Source organism: Paroedura picta, chromosome 7 (genome assembly GCF_049243985.1).
Source record: "Paroedura picta isolate Pp20150507F chromosome 7, Ppicta_v3.0, whole genome shotgun sequence".
NCBI classification, from domain to species: domain Eukaryota; kingdom Metazoa; phylum Chordata; class Lepidosauria; order Squamata; family Gekkonidae; genus Paroedura; species Paroedura picta.
Window position 1 is genome coordinate 35,737,888 of NC_135375.1, and position 18,708 is coordinate 35,756,595.

The 18,708-nt window shown below is 39.2% G+C and overlaps 1 protein-coding gene across 3 annotated transcripts in view; it reads right to left on the minus strand.

Annotated features, from left to right (window-relative positions):
• Positions 1-18,708, minus strand: part of BDP1 (BDP1 general transcription factor IIIB subunit) — a 60,820-nt gene that overhangs the window by 12,528 nt on the left and 29,584 nt on the right. For 2 of the 3 annotated variants that reach the window (XM_077347443.1, XM_077347445.1), the window contains 14 exons: positions 17,250-17,440; positions 15,861-16,083; positions 14,964-15,136; positions 14,373-14,583; positions 12,167-12,300; positions 10,354-10,561; positions 8,750-8,955; positions 8,082-8,271; positions 7,339-7,553; positions 6,839-7,226; positions 6,154-6,279; positions 4,235-4,268; positions 2,137-2,482; positions 982-1,151 (listed from right to left, as the gene is read on the minus strand). In XM_077347443.1, coding sequence (XP_077203558.1) covers positions 982-1,151; positions 2,137-2,482; positions 4,235-4,268; positions 6,154-6,279; positions 6,839-7,226; positions 7,339-7,553; positions 8,082-8,271; positions 8,750-8,955; positions 10,354-10,561; positions 12,167-12,300; positions 14,373-14,583; positions 14,964-15,136; positions 15,861-16,083; positions 17,250-17,440 — 2,815 coding nt within the window. The remainder of the gene's footprint in view (positions 1-981; positions 1,152-2,136; positions 2,483-4,234; positions 4,269-6,153; positions 6,280-6,838; positions 7,227-7,338; positions 7,554-8,081; positions 8,272-8,749; positions 8,956-10,353; positions 10,562-12,166; positions 12,301-14,372; positions 14,584-14,963; positions 15,137-15,860; positions 16,084-17,249; positions 17,441-18,708) is intronic. The other variant, XM_077347444.1, reaches the window with a different exon arrangement.

Below are 18,708 nucleotides of genomic sequence, written 5' to 3' on the forward strand. Positions count from 1 at the left end.
TTATTCCTCTAATTGACAGTAATACCCAGCACTGTCATTTCTCATCATGCACAGTTAACACACAGAAGCATTAGTACCCTAGCTAGTAAACACCTTTGTCATCCCAGTAAATTATTGTCCCCACTTTCACTGGAGGCTTCAGTTGCACTAATCAAATGATTCCAAGAAAGCTAATACCTGAATGATATTTACAAGGAATTGTACAGAGTTATTCAATATATGATTAAGAATACAGCCGGGAATGCTATGCGCTTAAAAGAATTTAAATGACAAGACAAAAATCCAAACTCTATACAAGGAATTATACGAATTACAATAGTTTACTATTACAGCACTTGGATTCTTAATTATAATATTCTCCTAACCCAAACTAAAGTAGGAAAGGGAACAAAAAAGCATTGGCTGAAACAGAATGAAGAATATAGGGAGCTGAGCTAAGTAAAGATATATCTTTACCAATCACAGTATTCTTAAGATGCCCTTTTATTTCCAAGGATTCAGCAGAAATGAACATTGCAAGTGGCATGGCAAGAGACAAAGAGAAGCACTCCAGAGTAGGGTTGGGCACTTTGGCATCTGAAGAGGCCATTCCCACCCGAAGCAGCCAGCACCGTGGCACGGGAAGGGAGGGGAAACACTGGTGCACCAACTGGCACACATGCGCAGGTGCAGTGCCTACGCGCCAACTGTTGCACAAGCTCCCCGCCTCCCCTCCCCCCATGCCGCGGCGCTAGCTGCTTCAGGCGGGAACGGCTGCCTTGGATGCCGAAGCGCCCATCTCTACTCCAGAGTCTCCTTTGGAGATATGCATGCATGCAAATTTAGCTGAATACTTTCTGTGGATAATAAAAGGACTGTCTCAAACTTTACTCAAAAGTGTAAATACAATTAAGTGTGCAATAAATATATTTTCAAACATGAAAACTAAAATTAAGCTGTCTATTTCTTGCTTCTAAAATTGTTTTAACCAGAAAAACTTACCGTTTGGGGTTTGATTAGATCGCTCCATGCCTCCAACCAAACATTTTGCAGAAGCACTCCTGCTTACAGCCCGACCTCTGCCAAGATTTGGTTTAGGCTTAGGAAATCTGCATCTTGCTGGCTTGCATATTTTATTTCCTTGTAGTGATGATGATGTGAACGAACCATCACTGCAAACAGACAGAATGAAATAATACCCATCAGACCAATAAAAAACAGTAAAGATATTCTGTTTCAGTATCACATGTAGGCAACTTCATGTTACAACCAAAGATGGTTCAGAAATTCCTGATGCACCGCCTTAATCATGTGCTTCAAAATAGCATCTGGTAGGTTTGTCTTTACCAAGTACAGCTAAAACATATGGGTCCCTACATCAAGCATAAGCTATGATGAGTTAAATCTTTCAGCCCTTGTCTACTCTGAACTATGTTCATCTTTAAGGGCAATACCATTTCTGATTACTTGCATTTCCTGGGTCTCTCACGTCAATGCATGAGCAAGTCCTATGAATCTTTAAGTTTCAGGATGCAAAGCACAGCATTGTCATTATATAATCCCCTTCATTTAGAGCAGTGGTTCTCAACCTGGGGGTCAGGATCCCTTTGGGGGTCAAATGACCCTTTCACAGGGGTCACAGCAGGGCAAGCAGCTTGGCCGGGGGGGGGGGGGCGCTGCCACTGTTGCCGCTTCTCTTGCAGGCACCCACGCTCGGCCGCCAGATGCTCCAGCAGTGCCTCCAGTGCAGCGCAGTCTCCCACCAGGCACTCCAGGTGGCAGCCCAGCTCAGCAGGACAAGAGGCAGAACTGAACTGAGAAACCCCGGAAAAAAAACAATTTATATACAATCATGAAAAGTGGATCTTCATGCCATTGGTCACTTTCGGTTTAATTTCTGTGAAAGAGCACTTGCATAATTTTATGTTTGGGAGTCACCACAACATGATAAACTGTATTAAAAAGTCACAGCATTAGGAAGGTTGAGAACCACTGATTTAGACAGAAGGGATGGAAATAAAGTAATAAGGGTGGAGAGAGATTGAAGTAAATACAGTCATACAGTGATGGTGTACTATGGCACACGTCGTTTATAAAACTGCAGCGGGATTCCTTACTAATGTCAGCAACACCACTTAGTTGCCAGAGGGTACAAACCTGCAGACCCTACTAGCTTCCTGAGAATGTTCCTCCAAACCAAACACATTGTGATCCACAAGAGCAGCTTTGTTCATATTGCAAGACGAAACTGCTTCCTTGTCTGAAGGGCCAGAAACGTTCACATTCGTTGAGGCAGTTAAGTAGCCTTCCAAACCCGGCTGCCCTGTATTGTGAATGTGATCCTCTGGAGAAGTTCTAGTTGCATTGTTGAAAGAAATCCGTTCATGTTTTGAAGGAGCAGAAGGCAACATATTGCTATCTAATGTACGTTGTTCTTCATTATGCTCATTGAGGAAGTTATCATCATTCTGTTCATCTTCATCAGGAAATTTCTGCAGGTTTGCTGAAGAAGATGTTAGAATCATTATAACTTTTGCATGGCTTTTCAAACTGAGGCATTCAAATCATGTGACATTTCAACTGAACTATAGTTTATTTCTTCTCTCCCCCAACAAGCCACATGTTTCTTTTAAAGGGAAAGTTGATGGTCAAGTGCCTATCAACAAAGTGCCTAGCAGAAGAGCAGCAAGGTGAGACCACCATCAGCCAAGATTTGGTACACAGTACTTGGCAACTATGCAGATATGCCAAAAAAAAAAGTAAACACCTTGTAAATTATAAAAAAGAAACAAGCTGCCAAAAGGCCTTATCAGGAGACTATTAAGCATTAAAATATGGGAAATTAGAAACTGGTCTGGCCCACAATCATCCACTGATACTTTCTTAGAGGACATGAGATGTGGATCCCTGCACAACAGCATAGGGAGGGAGAAGTAAAAATAAGTCTTCTGCCAACACTAACACAATCAGGTTTCAGACTAGATACACATCTTCCTTGCTGCTTAGACCTAAAACACTGCTATTTTAATGTGCCACTACAACACTGGACTCTCTTTCTTTCTTATTCTACTTCCTTCTCCTCTACTCACATTTGCTTTTGATGGACTCAAAGTTTGCATAGTATTGCTGTCATGGGAACAGATGAGAAAGGAAGAAAGGGGACATGGGGAAGTGATGCCAGATATGCATAAAGTAACAAAAACCAGATACAGTCACTTATCCTGATAGCCTGTAATAGTTTAAAAGGAACAATAACAGAGTTAAGAAGCCCAATAATACATGTTATGCCTTGGGTGCTGATATTCATCTGGAATGCCAGATCTCTCACAGCAAACAGAATAATGGTTAGAGGTGTGCTAAAAACCGGTCTTTTTCAGTTTCAAGAATACTGAACTTGAAAAATGCTGGTATTCCTCAATATTCCCAAATCCCAATACGGGTATGGTATTTGGATTTGGTAAGTATTTGGGAATCCTGAATTGTTTTTGTTCTATAGGGATCATTATAGAATATAATGGAGAACTGATCAGGGGGTATCCACGGCTCTAAGGGGCTGCTGCTGTGGCATCTCCTTAATCCCCTCACTCCAAGTTTCAAAAATATTGGACCAGGGCATCCAATTCAATAGGCCCCCAAAGAAGGTGACCCCATCCTCCATTGATTTCAATGCCCCATTGCTTTTAATGGAACTGCAACTCACAAGTTCACCTGGAAGGCATTTAAAGGGACAACAATCCATATGGATGCTCATTAAAATCTGACCATCCAGACATCTCAAAATATTCCAAATATTTTTAGGATTTTTCAGGGGCAGCCATTTTGGATAGCCAAAATTAAGCCCCAATCTATACCCAGCTGAAACAGTACCCAGAAAATATTGATAAGGTATTTTTCGGCTTGAATATACCGAAAGCATCCCCCTAATTATGGCTGCTTCAGTGCTACCATCATTCACCCCCCAAAACATGTATATTTACAAAAATAAAAGCAAAGCAAAAACAAAGCCCAACAGCAATCATTGCCCTAATAATTCCTAATGCATAAAACAGGATTGCTTTTGCTATTTCTGAAAAAAAATTACAAATCATCCTGAAGATGAAATTGTTAATGTTTGCATAATTAAGTATCTTTCATCCACTTTTATTATTTTAGAGAATTACACCCCCTCATCTTAAAAACAAAATTAACAAGGCAAGCCACATTCATAGAGTCAGATATTCATTTTGAACTTAGTGGACTAGTCTTAGACGTTTACCTTTTTCTTCTTCTGGCATTTCTTGTATAATCACCTTGGAGGAGACGAAAAGAGATAAACATTAATTAATTTTATCTCCAAATAAATTAAATTTTAGGTTGTAGACTAGTGCTGCAAACAATTTTTTAAAATCTCCATAAAAAGATTAAGATCTTGATTCTACCTCAAAACAGGGTCTAAAACTAAAACAAATAGGAGAACTCACAAAACCAAAAATTAAGAAATTTATGGACATTTACCTAAGCTAAAAAATTGATTAAATTAGTTGAGCTCCAATTTTTATTACATTTGTCACTGTGGCTAACGAGCCTCTATTCAAGCGATCTGTAAGATTTCCTATCTCAGTGGACAAAAATTAAAATTTAGCCACACGTGCTTTCTACTGCAGATACAATGAAGCAGTTAAGCTTTTCTTTTTAAAAAAGAAATTATAATGAAAAACCATTTAGAAACTGAAATCAGACGTAAAGCAGACTTGCTGAACAAACAAAACAAACTGAACTTCATATAGAACAAATTCTGAATCCAGTGACACCTTAAAGGCCAACCAAATTTTATTTTGGATATAAGCTTTCATACGCATTCATACTTTTTCAAATACCTTGATATTAGTAGGGAAAGATTTATATAAGTAGGGATAAGAAATGAAATAGTTTGACTACATAATGCTTCTACTCCACTTAAATTCTGTGACACTACAAGTAGTCTCTAGTGCAAGATCTGAAGAGAATCTTTTTAGAATGTTCTGGAAGTTGAACTGAAATTTCAGCTTTTCAAAAACACTGTCATACAGCTGCCATTGTAAAATATGGTTTATCTCCCTGTATATATTAATTAATTCCTCATGCATTCATTTTAACAAGACAGCTCTTGACTGGGAGGTGGTGCTAACTCCACTTTAGACTCTTTCAGTAAAACCCTTATAAATTCAGGTAACAATGAAGAGCTAAGGGCCCTGCAGGATCTACCAGTTTTCCGCAGGGCCTGTAAGACGGAGCTCTTCCGCCAGGCATATGGTTGAGGCCAGGGCAGCTCTCCCACTAATCCATCAGAGGATCCCCTCCAATATTGAGATTAACATCGAGATCATTGTTAGATCTATTGTATTGGTGCCACCCTCTTCTGAATATTATTCTCCCCACCAGGCTGAACTTGGGGGGAAGTCAGGTAACTTAGATCAGAATTGTGACCACCGCCACTTATATGTTATATGTAACTTGTTGTTGATGTTAATTGGGGTTTTTATGGGGATTTTATTGTGTTTTCACTGTTTATGTTGTAAACCACCCTGAGACCTATTTGGAGAAGGGCGGTCTAAAAATTAAATAATAATAATAAAATAATAATGCTGTGGATGCCTACTGTTATGTACAGCATGGGAAGCAATCAAGCACATTCTCACTCCCTTGCCATGCATAGGTTTTCCATTCAGCAATGCCTGCACCTGTCTGGAACATAGCATTAACCAACACCAGTTTTACTCCCTGGCTACCACAAAGCCCTTCTTTCCACTTTCTTAGCCAAAATGCTGCTAACCTGATCAGTGGGAATTGAAATTTCATTGAAGCAACTTTATGATGAAGAAGCTACATAGTTTCCCCTAGTGAATCCTCTGGTTGCTTTGTGAAGAAGCCTCTATTCTTACCTAACAGTTGACCGGCAAACCCTGCGCTGCTCTGCTGTCACATTTAAATGGCTGGCCACAAGCAGCTGAACCAGTCATAAGTCCAAGAAATTTTCAGGAAAGGTGCCTTCCCTGAACATCAGTCCACTCTGAATTTCAGTTCATGGATTGGCTTGTGCCCATACCTATTCCTCACCCTTCAAACAATGCTCAATTCCTATGCCCCAAGAACATTCACATTTCACAGAGAAAATAAATGTTAAAAAATAAATAGAAGAAAGGGAAAAATACTTACTAATTGTGAGGAGTGCAATTCTGTACCCTCCTGTAAAACAGACTGAGCACCTACATTCTGTTCATGGGACAGACATTCAGCAGCAGCAACACACACCTCCTCTGGGATATTCTCATGTATCTCAAGCTGGGGAGGGGGAGAGACAAACAATTTCAATTTAGCAGTGCAAAAAGGGATCTAACAAATTATTATGTTTTCTAATTATTTTATATGCATTTTATTTTATATGCATTTAGGCCAAATACTATGCAACTTTCAATATTCTGCTTGACCTTAAACTTCTTACTTGTAAGCACACTTACTTGTTAGCACTTCCAATATGAAAATGGAAGCAATTTGTATTATTTACATTTCAGAATTGAAGTTTAAATGCTGAACTGTGCATATAACTTATGAGGTCACGTAAAGTGAACTATTGGAAAAGGACTCTTATGAGTAATTCAGGATCCCTTATGAGCTGCCAACAAAGCAGCACAAAGAGAAGAAGGGGGGGGATCAGTTCATTTTATATCTAGACCAACTTTCACATGATGTAACAACTTGTCAATTTATAGAAAGGAAAGTTCTTATCTGTTCTTCCACATTCAAAATGTTTGCAGGATTCTGAACAGCTATTTGTAGCTATGAGCACAAACCCAAATGGCATATGCCTCACTATCTCTCCAAAATCTCTTGATGGGTATACCTCTTCCATCATTTCTTCAATCTGAACAGGAACTATATTTGGAGACCGAAGCCCTTTAGGAACAAACACTGGAGCTTGGTTTACTTCCTCAGGCAAAAAACATTCAATGTCATCATATGGCTCAAAGTCATCCGCTTCATCATCATCATCTTCTTCTTCTTGAGAGGAGGCCCTAAGGGTCACCAGATTAACCTTCGAACTTCCATATTCCTTTCTGGGTTTCTTGCCAATGGCTGGTTTCAAGCGTCTACCTCTGCTGACATTTGGTTTAACCTTTTGGAGGCGTCTTCCCTTTTCACTATGATCAGTCTCACATTCAGAAGTGGAATATGTTGGCCTCGAGTCACAGACAGGTCTCCTCTGCTTCAGTGTCCTTTCTGGCTGTTTTCTGGGTTTAAACCGAGATTGTTTTATTAAAGAAGCGTCATAAGAGAGGGGGGATAGTCAAAGAACAATAGTCAGGGTATATATCTACTATTAAGGCCCTGAATTTAAGATACCTTTTCAGTGTTTCAGAGGGTCTCTGCTGGATAGAAAGGGAGTTGGAGATTTCTCCTCTTATTTGATTTTCATCTTCCAGGGACTGCTCTGATGATTCATGTATTTCAGCAGGTGTGCTTCTTTTGGTATCTTCCAGTTTAATGTCATCTGCACAATTCTCTTGTTGCCAAGCTTCAAAAAATGACGTAGTCTCCACCTGTTTTCCAGAATCGGGCTGACAAAAACAAAAACCTGCCAAATTAACTGTTACTTTTACGGCAATTTGAAATCCTTGTACTCCTCCTCTCCACCCAGCTTTATAGAAAATGCCAAACACACACTCAGACCCATATGTAGAACAGAATATCATTTTGTGTATGTAGCTACCACAGAAACTGAGCCAGTTTGTGCTATTTGATGCATATCTACAGGACATGCCTATCTATAAAAATCAAAAGAATACAACACCTGGCTCTTAACTAGGGAGAACATAAAAGAAGAAACTGAGAATAATGCAAAGGATTAAATGCTATTGAAACAAGCGGATCTTCTGTTCCAAAAACGCTTCAGTTGACACCTTAAGAAGCAGAATGTGCTTCAGGATCTATATGTGTTATTTCAAAAATAACTGTTTTAACAATATTTGCCCTTAAACAGCTGCAGACAGTCTGGTGCCAAGGTCTAAATCAAAAACAAGCATGTTTGTGCAAAGTGGCACCCTTACTAATCAACAGATGAATTAGGATGAATAATCAACACTTACCATTAATGAAAATATTTTTCCTGATTTTTCTTCTGTATCTTTTCCAGCTTTCTCATCTGTACTTCTCTCACCTTCTGAAGAAACTTCTTTCTTTTTAGCTGCTCTGGAGAGGTTTGGTTTTGGCCTCAGAAGATGACCCTTCATAAGCAAGGCAGACTTTGTGCTTCCTTCTTGAGGATCAGCAAGTTCACTAAAACCAGATTAAAGTAAAAACAAACTGACATCCTACCAGTTTACAGGTTACCCTGAAACACATTTTTATAAATATATCCTTAACTACTGGCATTAGATTAAACATTGTTTTGAATGAGTTAAGGCTTAAACACAACCCAAGTAGTCTGAGAAAAACCGAACAAGTATGACACAAGAAATTGGTCTCTCTTTTTTCACAGGCACAATTGTTTTCAGCTGTATTCTGAAATAATTTTGGCTATTCTTGATATACATACAGAAGAGATTCTGGTTGATAGCCATGTTGGTCTGAAGTAACAGAACAAAATTTGAGTTCAGTAGCAGCCTTAAGACCAACAAAGTTTTATTCCGAGTATAAGCTTTTGTGTTCATGCCACTTTGTCAGATACAGTGAAACAGAAGTTAGTGGAGGAGGAGGCTGTTGCCAGGAAAGGCCATCAGAAATTCCGTCAGACAAATCACTTGCTGAAAATTACCTTGCAAGAGTATCAAGCTGTTTTTCTCCAACATCTTTAGACATAGTTGTTTCTACTTGATCTTTTAAAGATTCACAGCTTTGTGACTTCTCAGGAGAAGAAACTTCTTTCTGATCAATACATCTTTCTGGTAAGATGGCTTCCTTGGATTCTGACTGGACTTTTTCTTCCAAACCACTCAAGGAAATACAGACATCCGTTTCATCCTAAATGTTTAGAACCAAGACAAGTCTGCTTGCTATATAAACCCACAGAGTTGTATTCACATACAAAAAAAACTCACACAAACCCACAGAGTTATTATTTCAGGCACTTGACCAAGTAGCTTTAGACCCATGAAAACTTTAGAACATAATAAATTACAGAAATAACACATTTGTTTCATAATAACGTTTTCATGAGCCAGAAACCACTTTCTCGTGTGCCTGAAATTGTAACTTAACTTTGCACAGATTTTTTTCGAAACGTAATTAATTTAATACTCAAGAGGCTAGGTCTGTAGGCTAGGTCAATGAATGGAAACAAAATGTTCTCTGGTTCCATTCTCTAGCTTCAGAGTCAATGGAAGCCAAATTGACTAATGTTCACACTGGCTGGAAGATAATATTTAAAAAGATATTTTTGCCATCAAGTCACAACTGATGGGGTTTTCAAGACAAGAGACATCCAGAGGTGGTTTGCCATTGCCTGCCTCCACATCATGGCCTTCCAGATACTGACCAGAGCCGACCCTGCTTCTGAGATCAGGCTTGCCTGGTCTATGAAGGTTAGGCCAACCTTCATAAATAAATATGAAGAAGAGTTGGTTTTTATACCCTGTTTTTCACTATCCAAAGACATCTCAAAGTGGTTTACAATAACCTTCCCTTCCTCTCCCTACAAAATACACCCGGTGAGGTAGGTGAAACAGAGTGTTCTAACAGAACTGCTCTGTAAGAACAGCTCTAACAGGACTGTGACTGGCCCAAGGTCACCCAGATGACTGCAGGTGGAGGAGTGGGGAATCAAATCCAGATCTCCAGATGACTTGCCATTTTTAACTACTACACCAAGCTGGCACCAAGCCCCATTAACATTCCTGCATTTGAAGTATTCTTCTCTTTGACAGCTAAATGAGAGTCTGACTGTTTAAGACCATGTACAATGTTCATTCCGCTGACTCTTTACCTAACGCAATAGCTTACGTTACTATCCTTATATTAATAGAAAGAGAAGAGCATTTGTTTTGTCTATGCAGTCTTAGACAAAATTAGTTTTGCATTCAACTAATCCAGTTCGTTTTTGCAACCCATCCAGTGCTTCTTTTCAGAACTATACAAGTGCAGCCTTGAGCATTTCCACCATGCCCTGAAACACCTTTCGTGTATGCAAGCAGTAATTCCATCTGGCTACCCTGTTTCCCCTCCCCCCCCCCTGAGGCATTTTTAAGGAATCTGTCAAGCGGGGGATGATGTGTTGCTGTCTAATGGGGTTTTAAGACTTTTTTAGTGGGATTTAATTGTGAGGACAGGTGTTACCCACCACGAACCACTGCATGGGAGTGGTAAGATACAAAGTAAAAAATAAATAAACAAACAAATAAATAAAATGGGTAAGTAGCTAACCTTTGAAAGTAAGTGAGGAGCACCCTTTGTGAGAGGCACAGTCTCTGTTTTTTCTTCTTCAGCTGTAGCACTAACATTGTCAGACACAGGGTCTTTCTTCTTACTGTTCAACCTCCCCAAATTGGGTCTGGCTCTCTGGAACCGCCCCCTCATTAACTGAGCAGGCTTGATAGTACATGGTTTATCTTCTTGGAGAAGGTTTTTCCCCCTACAGGTTAGTAGGACAGAAGAAAGGAATTATTCTTACAACAAAAAAGCAACTGAAATTATTCAACAAGTGTTCAACCACTTGAAGTAGCATACATTGATGAACAGCCAAATGTATTTTATAATGTAAATTTAGGCTAAAGACACATTGACTTATTTGTTTGAAATTCTCATTCAAAGCACTTAGAATTACAGAATAGAATCACAGAGTTGGAAGGGATTTTCATGGTCATCTAGTCCAAAAACCTGCATAATGCAGGAAACTCACAACTTGAAGAACTCTGTTAATAATAATGCATACGATTGTATAATACAAAACAGTCATATGAGCAAGGGAAACTGCTAGACACAATGAGATATTCTTACTGTTAACAAACAAATTATTATGTACTGCTGATAATTTTACTCAGAAATGTCAGTTTGTATGTTCCGTCTCCTTATGGGAGAGCTTTAAACAGAAAATCAGGGTATGTGAAAGAATACATTTCACAAAACAAGGCAGAAAAGCTTTCCATAGGAAGAACCATTGCTTCCTCTCTCCTAAGCTAAGCTGTCATTGCTGTGTTTCTCAAAATCAGCATTGCTCATCCATGAGCATCTATTCCAACTTGACGGTTGAGGACAAATCTAGCACTGACAAGAGACAACCCTTGATCTGGGGCAGCAAAGACAACTAAAGCAAACCTATTTTGAATCTTGGAAAGGGCCATTAGATGAGCGAGGCAGTGACAGGCTGAGTCAGAGATTCCAGTGCCAAGAGAGTCTGCTTAATGCTCTTTGCTATAGGCCGAATGCCTAACTGCAACTGCCTGGAGTGGCTCCCTTACTACAGCAGCAATCTGTCTGCAGAGAATAGTACTCTGTTGCCCCTTCTCCTCCAAGAAGGCTTCAAAGCCCAGATTAAATCTGAACTACTACCTAGGGAAGAAACACCTTCTTGACTTTCCTTTTCTCACACACAATGTAATCTTTCTATCATACTGGATGAGAGAATTGTTCCTTCCAGCCCCAGCATCAACTGAGTCACTGGAAAGCACTTCCATAAAACAGACCCTCACACAGCTGGCAGTACATTTGAAAGCCCCTTATCACATTTACACATTATTTTTAATCCTTCAAATGTTTTTATGTTCACCAGCTTGCGAACCCTGGATGGATCGAAAATATTTTAACGAAATAAATAAAATACTTTGCAACACCTCTGCAGTAATGTGAATTGCCTTCAATTGCACCGGTGCAAGCAGTGAGAGATTTTCAGACATTGAACGTTCCTCAGAGAGTGTTATCAGAGCAAAGCACATTTTGCTAACTTCATATAGAAGCTACAAGGTTTAAATCAGCTCTCAGATTTACTATTGCTGGTGATAAGGGTAACTTGTGTTCTCTGATCATTTTCCATTGCCCCTGAAATTTCTCTTTAACTGAAAATTAGCTTAGTGCTAAACTCTAACTGGGTACAGTAACACACTTAACATGGAAGATACCTAGACATTACCTGATTAGATATAGCTCCCTGAAACCTATTTGGATGCACACTGTTTACTCGCATACAGAGCAGTGGGATGGATGCAACAGTAAGCTAACAAAACAGTCTTTGAGAACTCACAGGGCACAACAATCTGAGAGATTCTGAGAGATCCTGGGTACTTGAGAATCTTCCGGAGCCATTTTCTCGCAGTCCAACAGGCTATCTTCTAAGGCTTCAGCCGGTAAGACTTTATTGTCAAGCATTAACTGAAGCTGGAAATATTAAGTAGCATTGATTTTAAAAATGTGAAAAACTGTTTTAGAAACAATAAGCTCAATTTTGACACACATTATTTAGAAATACAAATCAAAATGGTTATTATGAAAAAGCAGAAATATATTTTGTTAAGCAATTCCAACAGAAGGCAGAAATCCCACTAATATTCTGTATTCATTTGGCAACTTTCTTCAAAATACTTTGAACATGGCAGATACACAGCAGACTCCAATTTATGCAGGTAAGGAGCCTTCATCCTGGAAACTAAGTACAGTCCTAGTGCAAGCCTAAGCACTGGGACAATCCTGGGACTAAGCCCCACTGCATGAACCCATGTAGGACTCTCAGTAGAATTCCTTAGGATTGTGTTGGCATCAACATTCACTACCTGATATGCAGGCAGTGCACTGATTATTGCTTCTCCAAAATCTAGTCTTACAGGACCAATCACTGTAATTAAAAGGTGCACAGTACCTTCCACTACCTAAACATAACACAATCCTTTTTGTTGTTGTTTTTGTTAGGTGCGAAGTCGTGTCCGACCCATCGCAACCTCATGGACATTGATCCTCCAGGCCTTCCTGTCCTCTACCATTCCCCGGAGTCCATTTAAGTTTGCACTGACTGCTTCAGTGACTCCATCCAGCCACCTCATTCTCTGTTGTCCCCTTCTTCTTTTGCCCTCAATTGCTCCCAGCATTAGACTCTTCTTGAAGGCACAATCCTTACTGCATATCAAAAGTTATCCAAGTACACTAACTGCCAATTAACAGAGCCTCAAATATTTCTTAATAGTGCTCCAAGCTGGTAACAAACCTAAACTTGATTTCTGCCTATATCCATTTGTTATTGTGACATAGATAATTTATACCTGTTGAAAAAATGATTAAAGGGGACACCAACAATTATTGAAGACTAGTAAGTCTATATACAATATCTTGAAGGAACTCTAGAGATCGCAGTATGTGAGAGAATGCAAGTTTCCTGCATTTCTTGCAGTTACCTTATAGATTGGTTTAATATGCTATATTGCTAGCAAATGGAAGATGTAGTCTTTTGTTATGAGAATTGTACTTGGTTTCTAGAGGAAAAAGTTTCATAAATTGTTGGTGTCCCCTTTAAGAGTCTTTTCAACAGGTGTAGATTGTATTACATTTATGCAATTCTCAAGATTGTAACTCTCAGATGTTTTTATTTTGGGTTATAAATCCTTCAGGAAACTCAGTTATTATGTATGTAAATATTACCACTGGGCGAGTGTTATTGGCCATGGTGTTTGTAATGATGTTTAGTTGAAGACAGATGTTTGTACTCATTGGATGTTACATTATTATTAGAATCTGAAAAAGAATGTAGTGATTCAAAACAAGAACTCCAATCTCAGTAAGTTGTCAGAATTTGGAGAATTGGAAATGAAGTGAGGACTGAACCTGCTTCAGCCTTTGATCTTTCCTCAAAAGCATCAATTGTATTACACTGTCCATATACACAGATTGGCTGTTCTCTTTAGTGAGAATTTTGTACTATTTCAGTGTATCCTCTTGTTTTTTGGTATAAAGTTCATGCCATAACATAATCCGTAGATTATAAAGCAATAATTATGCTAGAACGAGCAGAATTTGCACAGAGCAGAAAGGCATCCCTGGATCTAGTTTTACTCTTGTGCACAGTGTGAGAGAGCCCTTTTGTAAGGAAAAGAATGCTTGTGGGCCAAACCCATTTAGAGAAATAAATGGACCTGTTAGAGCTTCCCTAGGCCGACATCTCTGAAAAAGAAATCTAGCTACCACCACAGTGTTTATTTTCTTCTTCTGAAAGACAAATACAGGACCTCAAAAAGAAAAAGGTCGGGGTTTCACAGATTTTTTTAGGCTGCTCAATGACAATGGCAGCAGCTACTACTTTATAAAACCTATTCTGAAAAAGCGCCTTGGAGAAGATTGTGCAATACAACTGTAAAACACCCATAATAGGAGTGAACGCTAAGACACAGTTTGCCCACATTGCATATTTTTATCTCAAAAATGTCTTCGTTGCTGAACTGTTCAGAAATCGTCCAGAGACTTACTGCTATTGAAGAAGTTCCTGTAGGTTCAGATTTTTGTAGTTTTGACTTCTCAGTTGCTAAGATAATTGCTGTTGCTTCATTCTTTCCTGCAGATGGTATCTCTTTCCTTCCCACAGCTCTTCCTATATTGGGTTTGGGTCTCTGGAGTCTGCCTCTGAAAAGTGGCATTGGTCGGACAGCACTTGGCTTGACTTCTGGTGAGCTCTGTTTGCTGGAGAAACAGCAAACAGCACATATGACAGCGCTCTAATTTTGAAAGGTCATTAAAGAACCCACATATAACAGGCTAACCAACACATGTGATAATTAAACAGAAAAGCAGAAGCTAACAGTTATACAATTAGTGCTAAAGAGCCAGATATCTAATAACAGAACTTTAAAGGAATTAGATTATTTTTCTATTCCTTCTAAATTAATTTATGTGATATTAGCTTGCTTCCATATTAATTTATTACACGCTGGGAGCTCCAAAATATTACACAATGAGATGGAGGAGTGAAAAAAACAACTGATTTTCCCTGACTCAGTTAGGGCCACAGGTCTCTGAGGCTTTGTGAGTAGCTTCCTGCTCAACAGTCAACAGGTCCTTACCCAAACGAAGAATCTTCCTGGCTATCTCTATTCACTGAAACCTCATTGTGATCAGCAACATCTAGACTTGAATAGTTTGGAGGAGACGGATGCGTTGCCTGCATTGCAACTGCCGCCTGAGCATCTGTTGAATGTCCCTCTGATAAATGCAGGATTCCACATTTTGCTCCTTCCTAGAATATATTGGAATGGTCAGAGAAGAATCCACAAAGCTCCAGAAAAAGTAGCATGAACACCCCAAGTGGAAAAACAACAAGTTTATTAAACCCATTACTAATCATGAGAATATTTTAAATTCTAAAATTAAGGAATAACAAAACATCAATCAATCAAGGTGTTTTACTGGCTCCCAGCATTTTCAGATGTCTTAGTTTTGCTTTAACTCTGCAAAGAGTTCACCACAAATCCTGTCCCTATAAATATACAACTGATTTTTTGAGTAACTAAATGGATGTCTGTTTTTAAAACTACATAGAGATTCTCTGGGTATTGGCAAGAGATTGGCAATGCCTAGCACAACTTCTAATTTATCATTCTTCCTTTCCCTTTTCCCCATAATTGCTTTTGCACATAACCCTTCATGACAGAGTTCCAACAAAAATTTGCTTTGTGCTAGAGGCTGTTTTTAAAAACACAAAAAAAGTAAAATAAAGCTACTGGGCTTATTGCATGGAATTAATTGCACAGATCTATCATGGGAAGAAGCAGACAAACTGACTGCCAAGACTTAAGACACCCTGCAAGGACCAGTTGTGATATCTGAGCATCAAAAGTTTAAAGTATAAACCAAATGTAACTTCTATACATGAGTGGGTTTATTTTCACCAGCAACTGATTGTTTAATGATTTAAGAATAACATTCAATGCCAACAAGAAAACAGCAGCTTAACATCTTACATCTACATCAGACAGTTTGCCACATTCACTGGTGAGATGTGCTGTTTCCTTTTCTGCACTTCCAGTCAAGTGGTTGTCCTCCAGCATCTCTTTTTCTTGTCCTAAAGCTTCTCTTCTTTCAGCTCTCTCTCCTAAATTCTCCTTTACATTCTGAGTGAAATTCTCCAAACAATGTTGTATTTCAACAGCTGTTTCTTTTTGTATTTCCTGAAGGCTGGAATCTCTGTTAGACCGAGAAAGATCCACAAAACCTCAATGGCTACTATATAGCCTAGAAGGAATGCCTCTTTTCATTTTCTAACTTTCTTCATCGCAATAAATGTCAACATACAACATATTCAAAAAGACATCACTGAACAACACAGCTCTGGGAACTATTAAGTTCCCAGAAATTAAAATGGCTTGCTCTCTATCTAGAAATGAGAGCAAAGAGGCACCAAAGTAGCCACTCAACATATTCTCACTCTGTGTAATTTTTAAAGATCCAATTCCAGTGATGATCACAAAAACAAAACATGTTGTAGGAAATTTTATTTCTTCTAGCAATTCCCAATGATTTTTCTTTAGAGTCTCAATGCCAAGGTAGGCATTATTGCAAGCACAGGCCCAGCCTATGGTTGCCAATGCCATTTTAGAGAAGATTTTAGCCATCTAAAACATTTGGTCCATGTCATAAAAATTTTAGGGAGAGAATGTTGGTCAGTGGAAAAGCAAACATATAGGACTGCAATGCATCAGATTCAATTTCCAGTAACCCCTTCAAAGATCTGAGATAGCAGAGTTAAGACTCTAGAAAGTCGAGGCAATAGGGCTAGAAAAAATAGACCAGTGGCCTAAGTCCAATTAAGGCAGCCTCATATGTTCCACTTGCAGCAGGGGAAGGATACTGTGTTTAAAATTTATGCAATCTTTCAGATCCCTATGGTGACATCTGCACTTGGTTATAAGAGCAAGACAAAGCCCACTTTTAAGCTGAAGAAGAAGAAGAAGTGTTGGTTCTTATATGCCGCTTTTCTCTACCCGAAGGAGGCTCAAAGCGGCTTACAGTCGCCTTCCCTTGCCTCTCCCCACAACAGACACCCTGTGAGGTGGGTGAGGCTGAGAGAGCCCTGATATCACTGCTCAGTCAGAACAGCTTTATCAGTGCCGTGGTGAGCCCAAGGTCACCCAGCTGGCTGCATGTGGAGGAGTGCAGAATCAAACCCGTCTCACCAGATTAGAAGTCTGCACTCCTAACCACTACACCAAACAAGCAATTAAGGCATTAGAGAACATGGCTAAGATGTGCATTCACACATTACAGACTATATCACAAACGGCATGCATGTTTTCTGTCAAGAGGCGGCCACTGTATTTCTTTTTCTCCATCTTTTAAGAGAATAAACTTACCCATGAACAAGCTCTGTCACATTGTCCAAGCTGTCACACAGGGATGGCTTTTTTAGCTCAAAATTCGCTGATAAAGGCTTCTTTACAGAAGGTTGGACTGAGTGTATTAAATCCACTTTAGCAGGAGTAGCGACAGCTTTGTCTTCTAATGCCTCTGAATGTGGTGCGTCAACTTCATACTTTCTTGCCTCCTAGGGAACAGATTAAATTCTCTAAAACCTCTAAATGTTTGAAGACACTAAACAAGTGTTGTCCAGCTAAGGATACCAAGTTCATTAAGACTACAGAAAAACATAAAATTTAAGGACAATTGAGAACCACATACAAAATGTTGTGCTCTATTGGCACAAAATTATCTAAGTTCCAAAGTGATTTAGGGGCCTAAACTGTGCTAATAGGATACAAATGCAACGTCTTCAAAATACACAGGATTCTTGCATGCATAAAAATTATTCAGTGGGATTCAAAAACTTGCAGCTCTATCATTCTAGCATAATTAGTCCAATATTTTGAATGTTTGTAAGATCTTGCCTAGAAATAAGTCATAAAATGAAACGAGGGCCGCACCAAGGCGAAACAAAGAAGAAAAATGGTGCAAAAGGAATAGGATCTTTTAATGGTTGAATAACCCCTATGTGTTTTTTGTTCAGTTTTGTCAGAGGGAATTTGCATTTACTTTTTCAATTCCTTCCCATACAACACTGCTAAGGTTTTATATTGTTATGGCCTAAGGCCATAGACACAGTAAATTCAACTACAATTCAGCCACTAAAGTCTTTTCCACTTGAACCATTTGGTTCTTTCTCTGGAAATAAGTCAGCCAATTTTAAAGTCCAATATATCCAGGTGATATTTAAATCATATTTAAACAAAACAATGCTGCGGCTCAGATTTGTTTTGAAATTTGGGCTACAATTCTGTTCCACATGCCTAAGCTTTTGTAACAGGGGTATTTGTTTTCTACAACGGTGGAACCCCTGTTCAGCATGGAGTTCAGCAGGATCTTGGCCAAGATTCTGAATTCTGTCTGCACATGACCGAATAGGGGGTGAGATGAGGACTTCTGCAGAAATTGCTCTGAGTCTCAAGAATGCACACAGGGATGTGTGATAAAGAAAGACTGAAATCCCTTTCACTACCATTTTTAAAGCTACCTACTTGGCTCCCACAGCCTTTAACAATCTTCACCATTTTTTATCTTTCAGCACTCACTAGCTGGTCACAAGCAATTGCTAGAGCCTGTGAGGTGTTAAGAGTTAAGAGGACTGAACCTGGAAAACCCAGGTTCAAACCCTCACTTGTGCCGTGGAAACGCACTGGGTGACCTTGGGCACGTCACATTTCTCTCAGCCTAACCACCTCAGAGGGTTGTTATGAGGAAAAAATGCAGTAGAGAAAGGTATAAACCTTGTTGACTCTCTATTGGGTAGAAAGGCAGGGTGTAAATTATTTTAGTAAA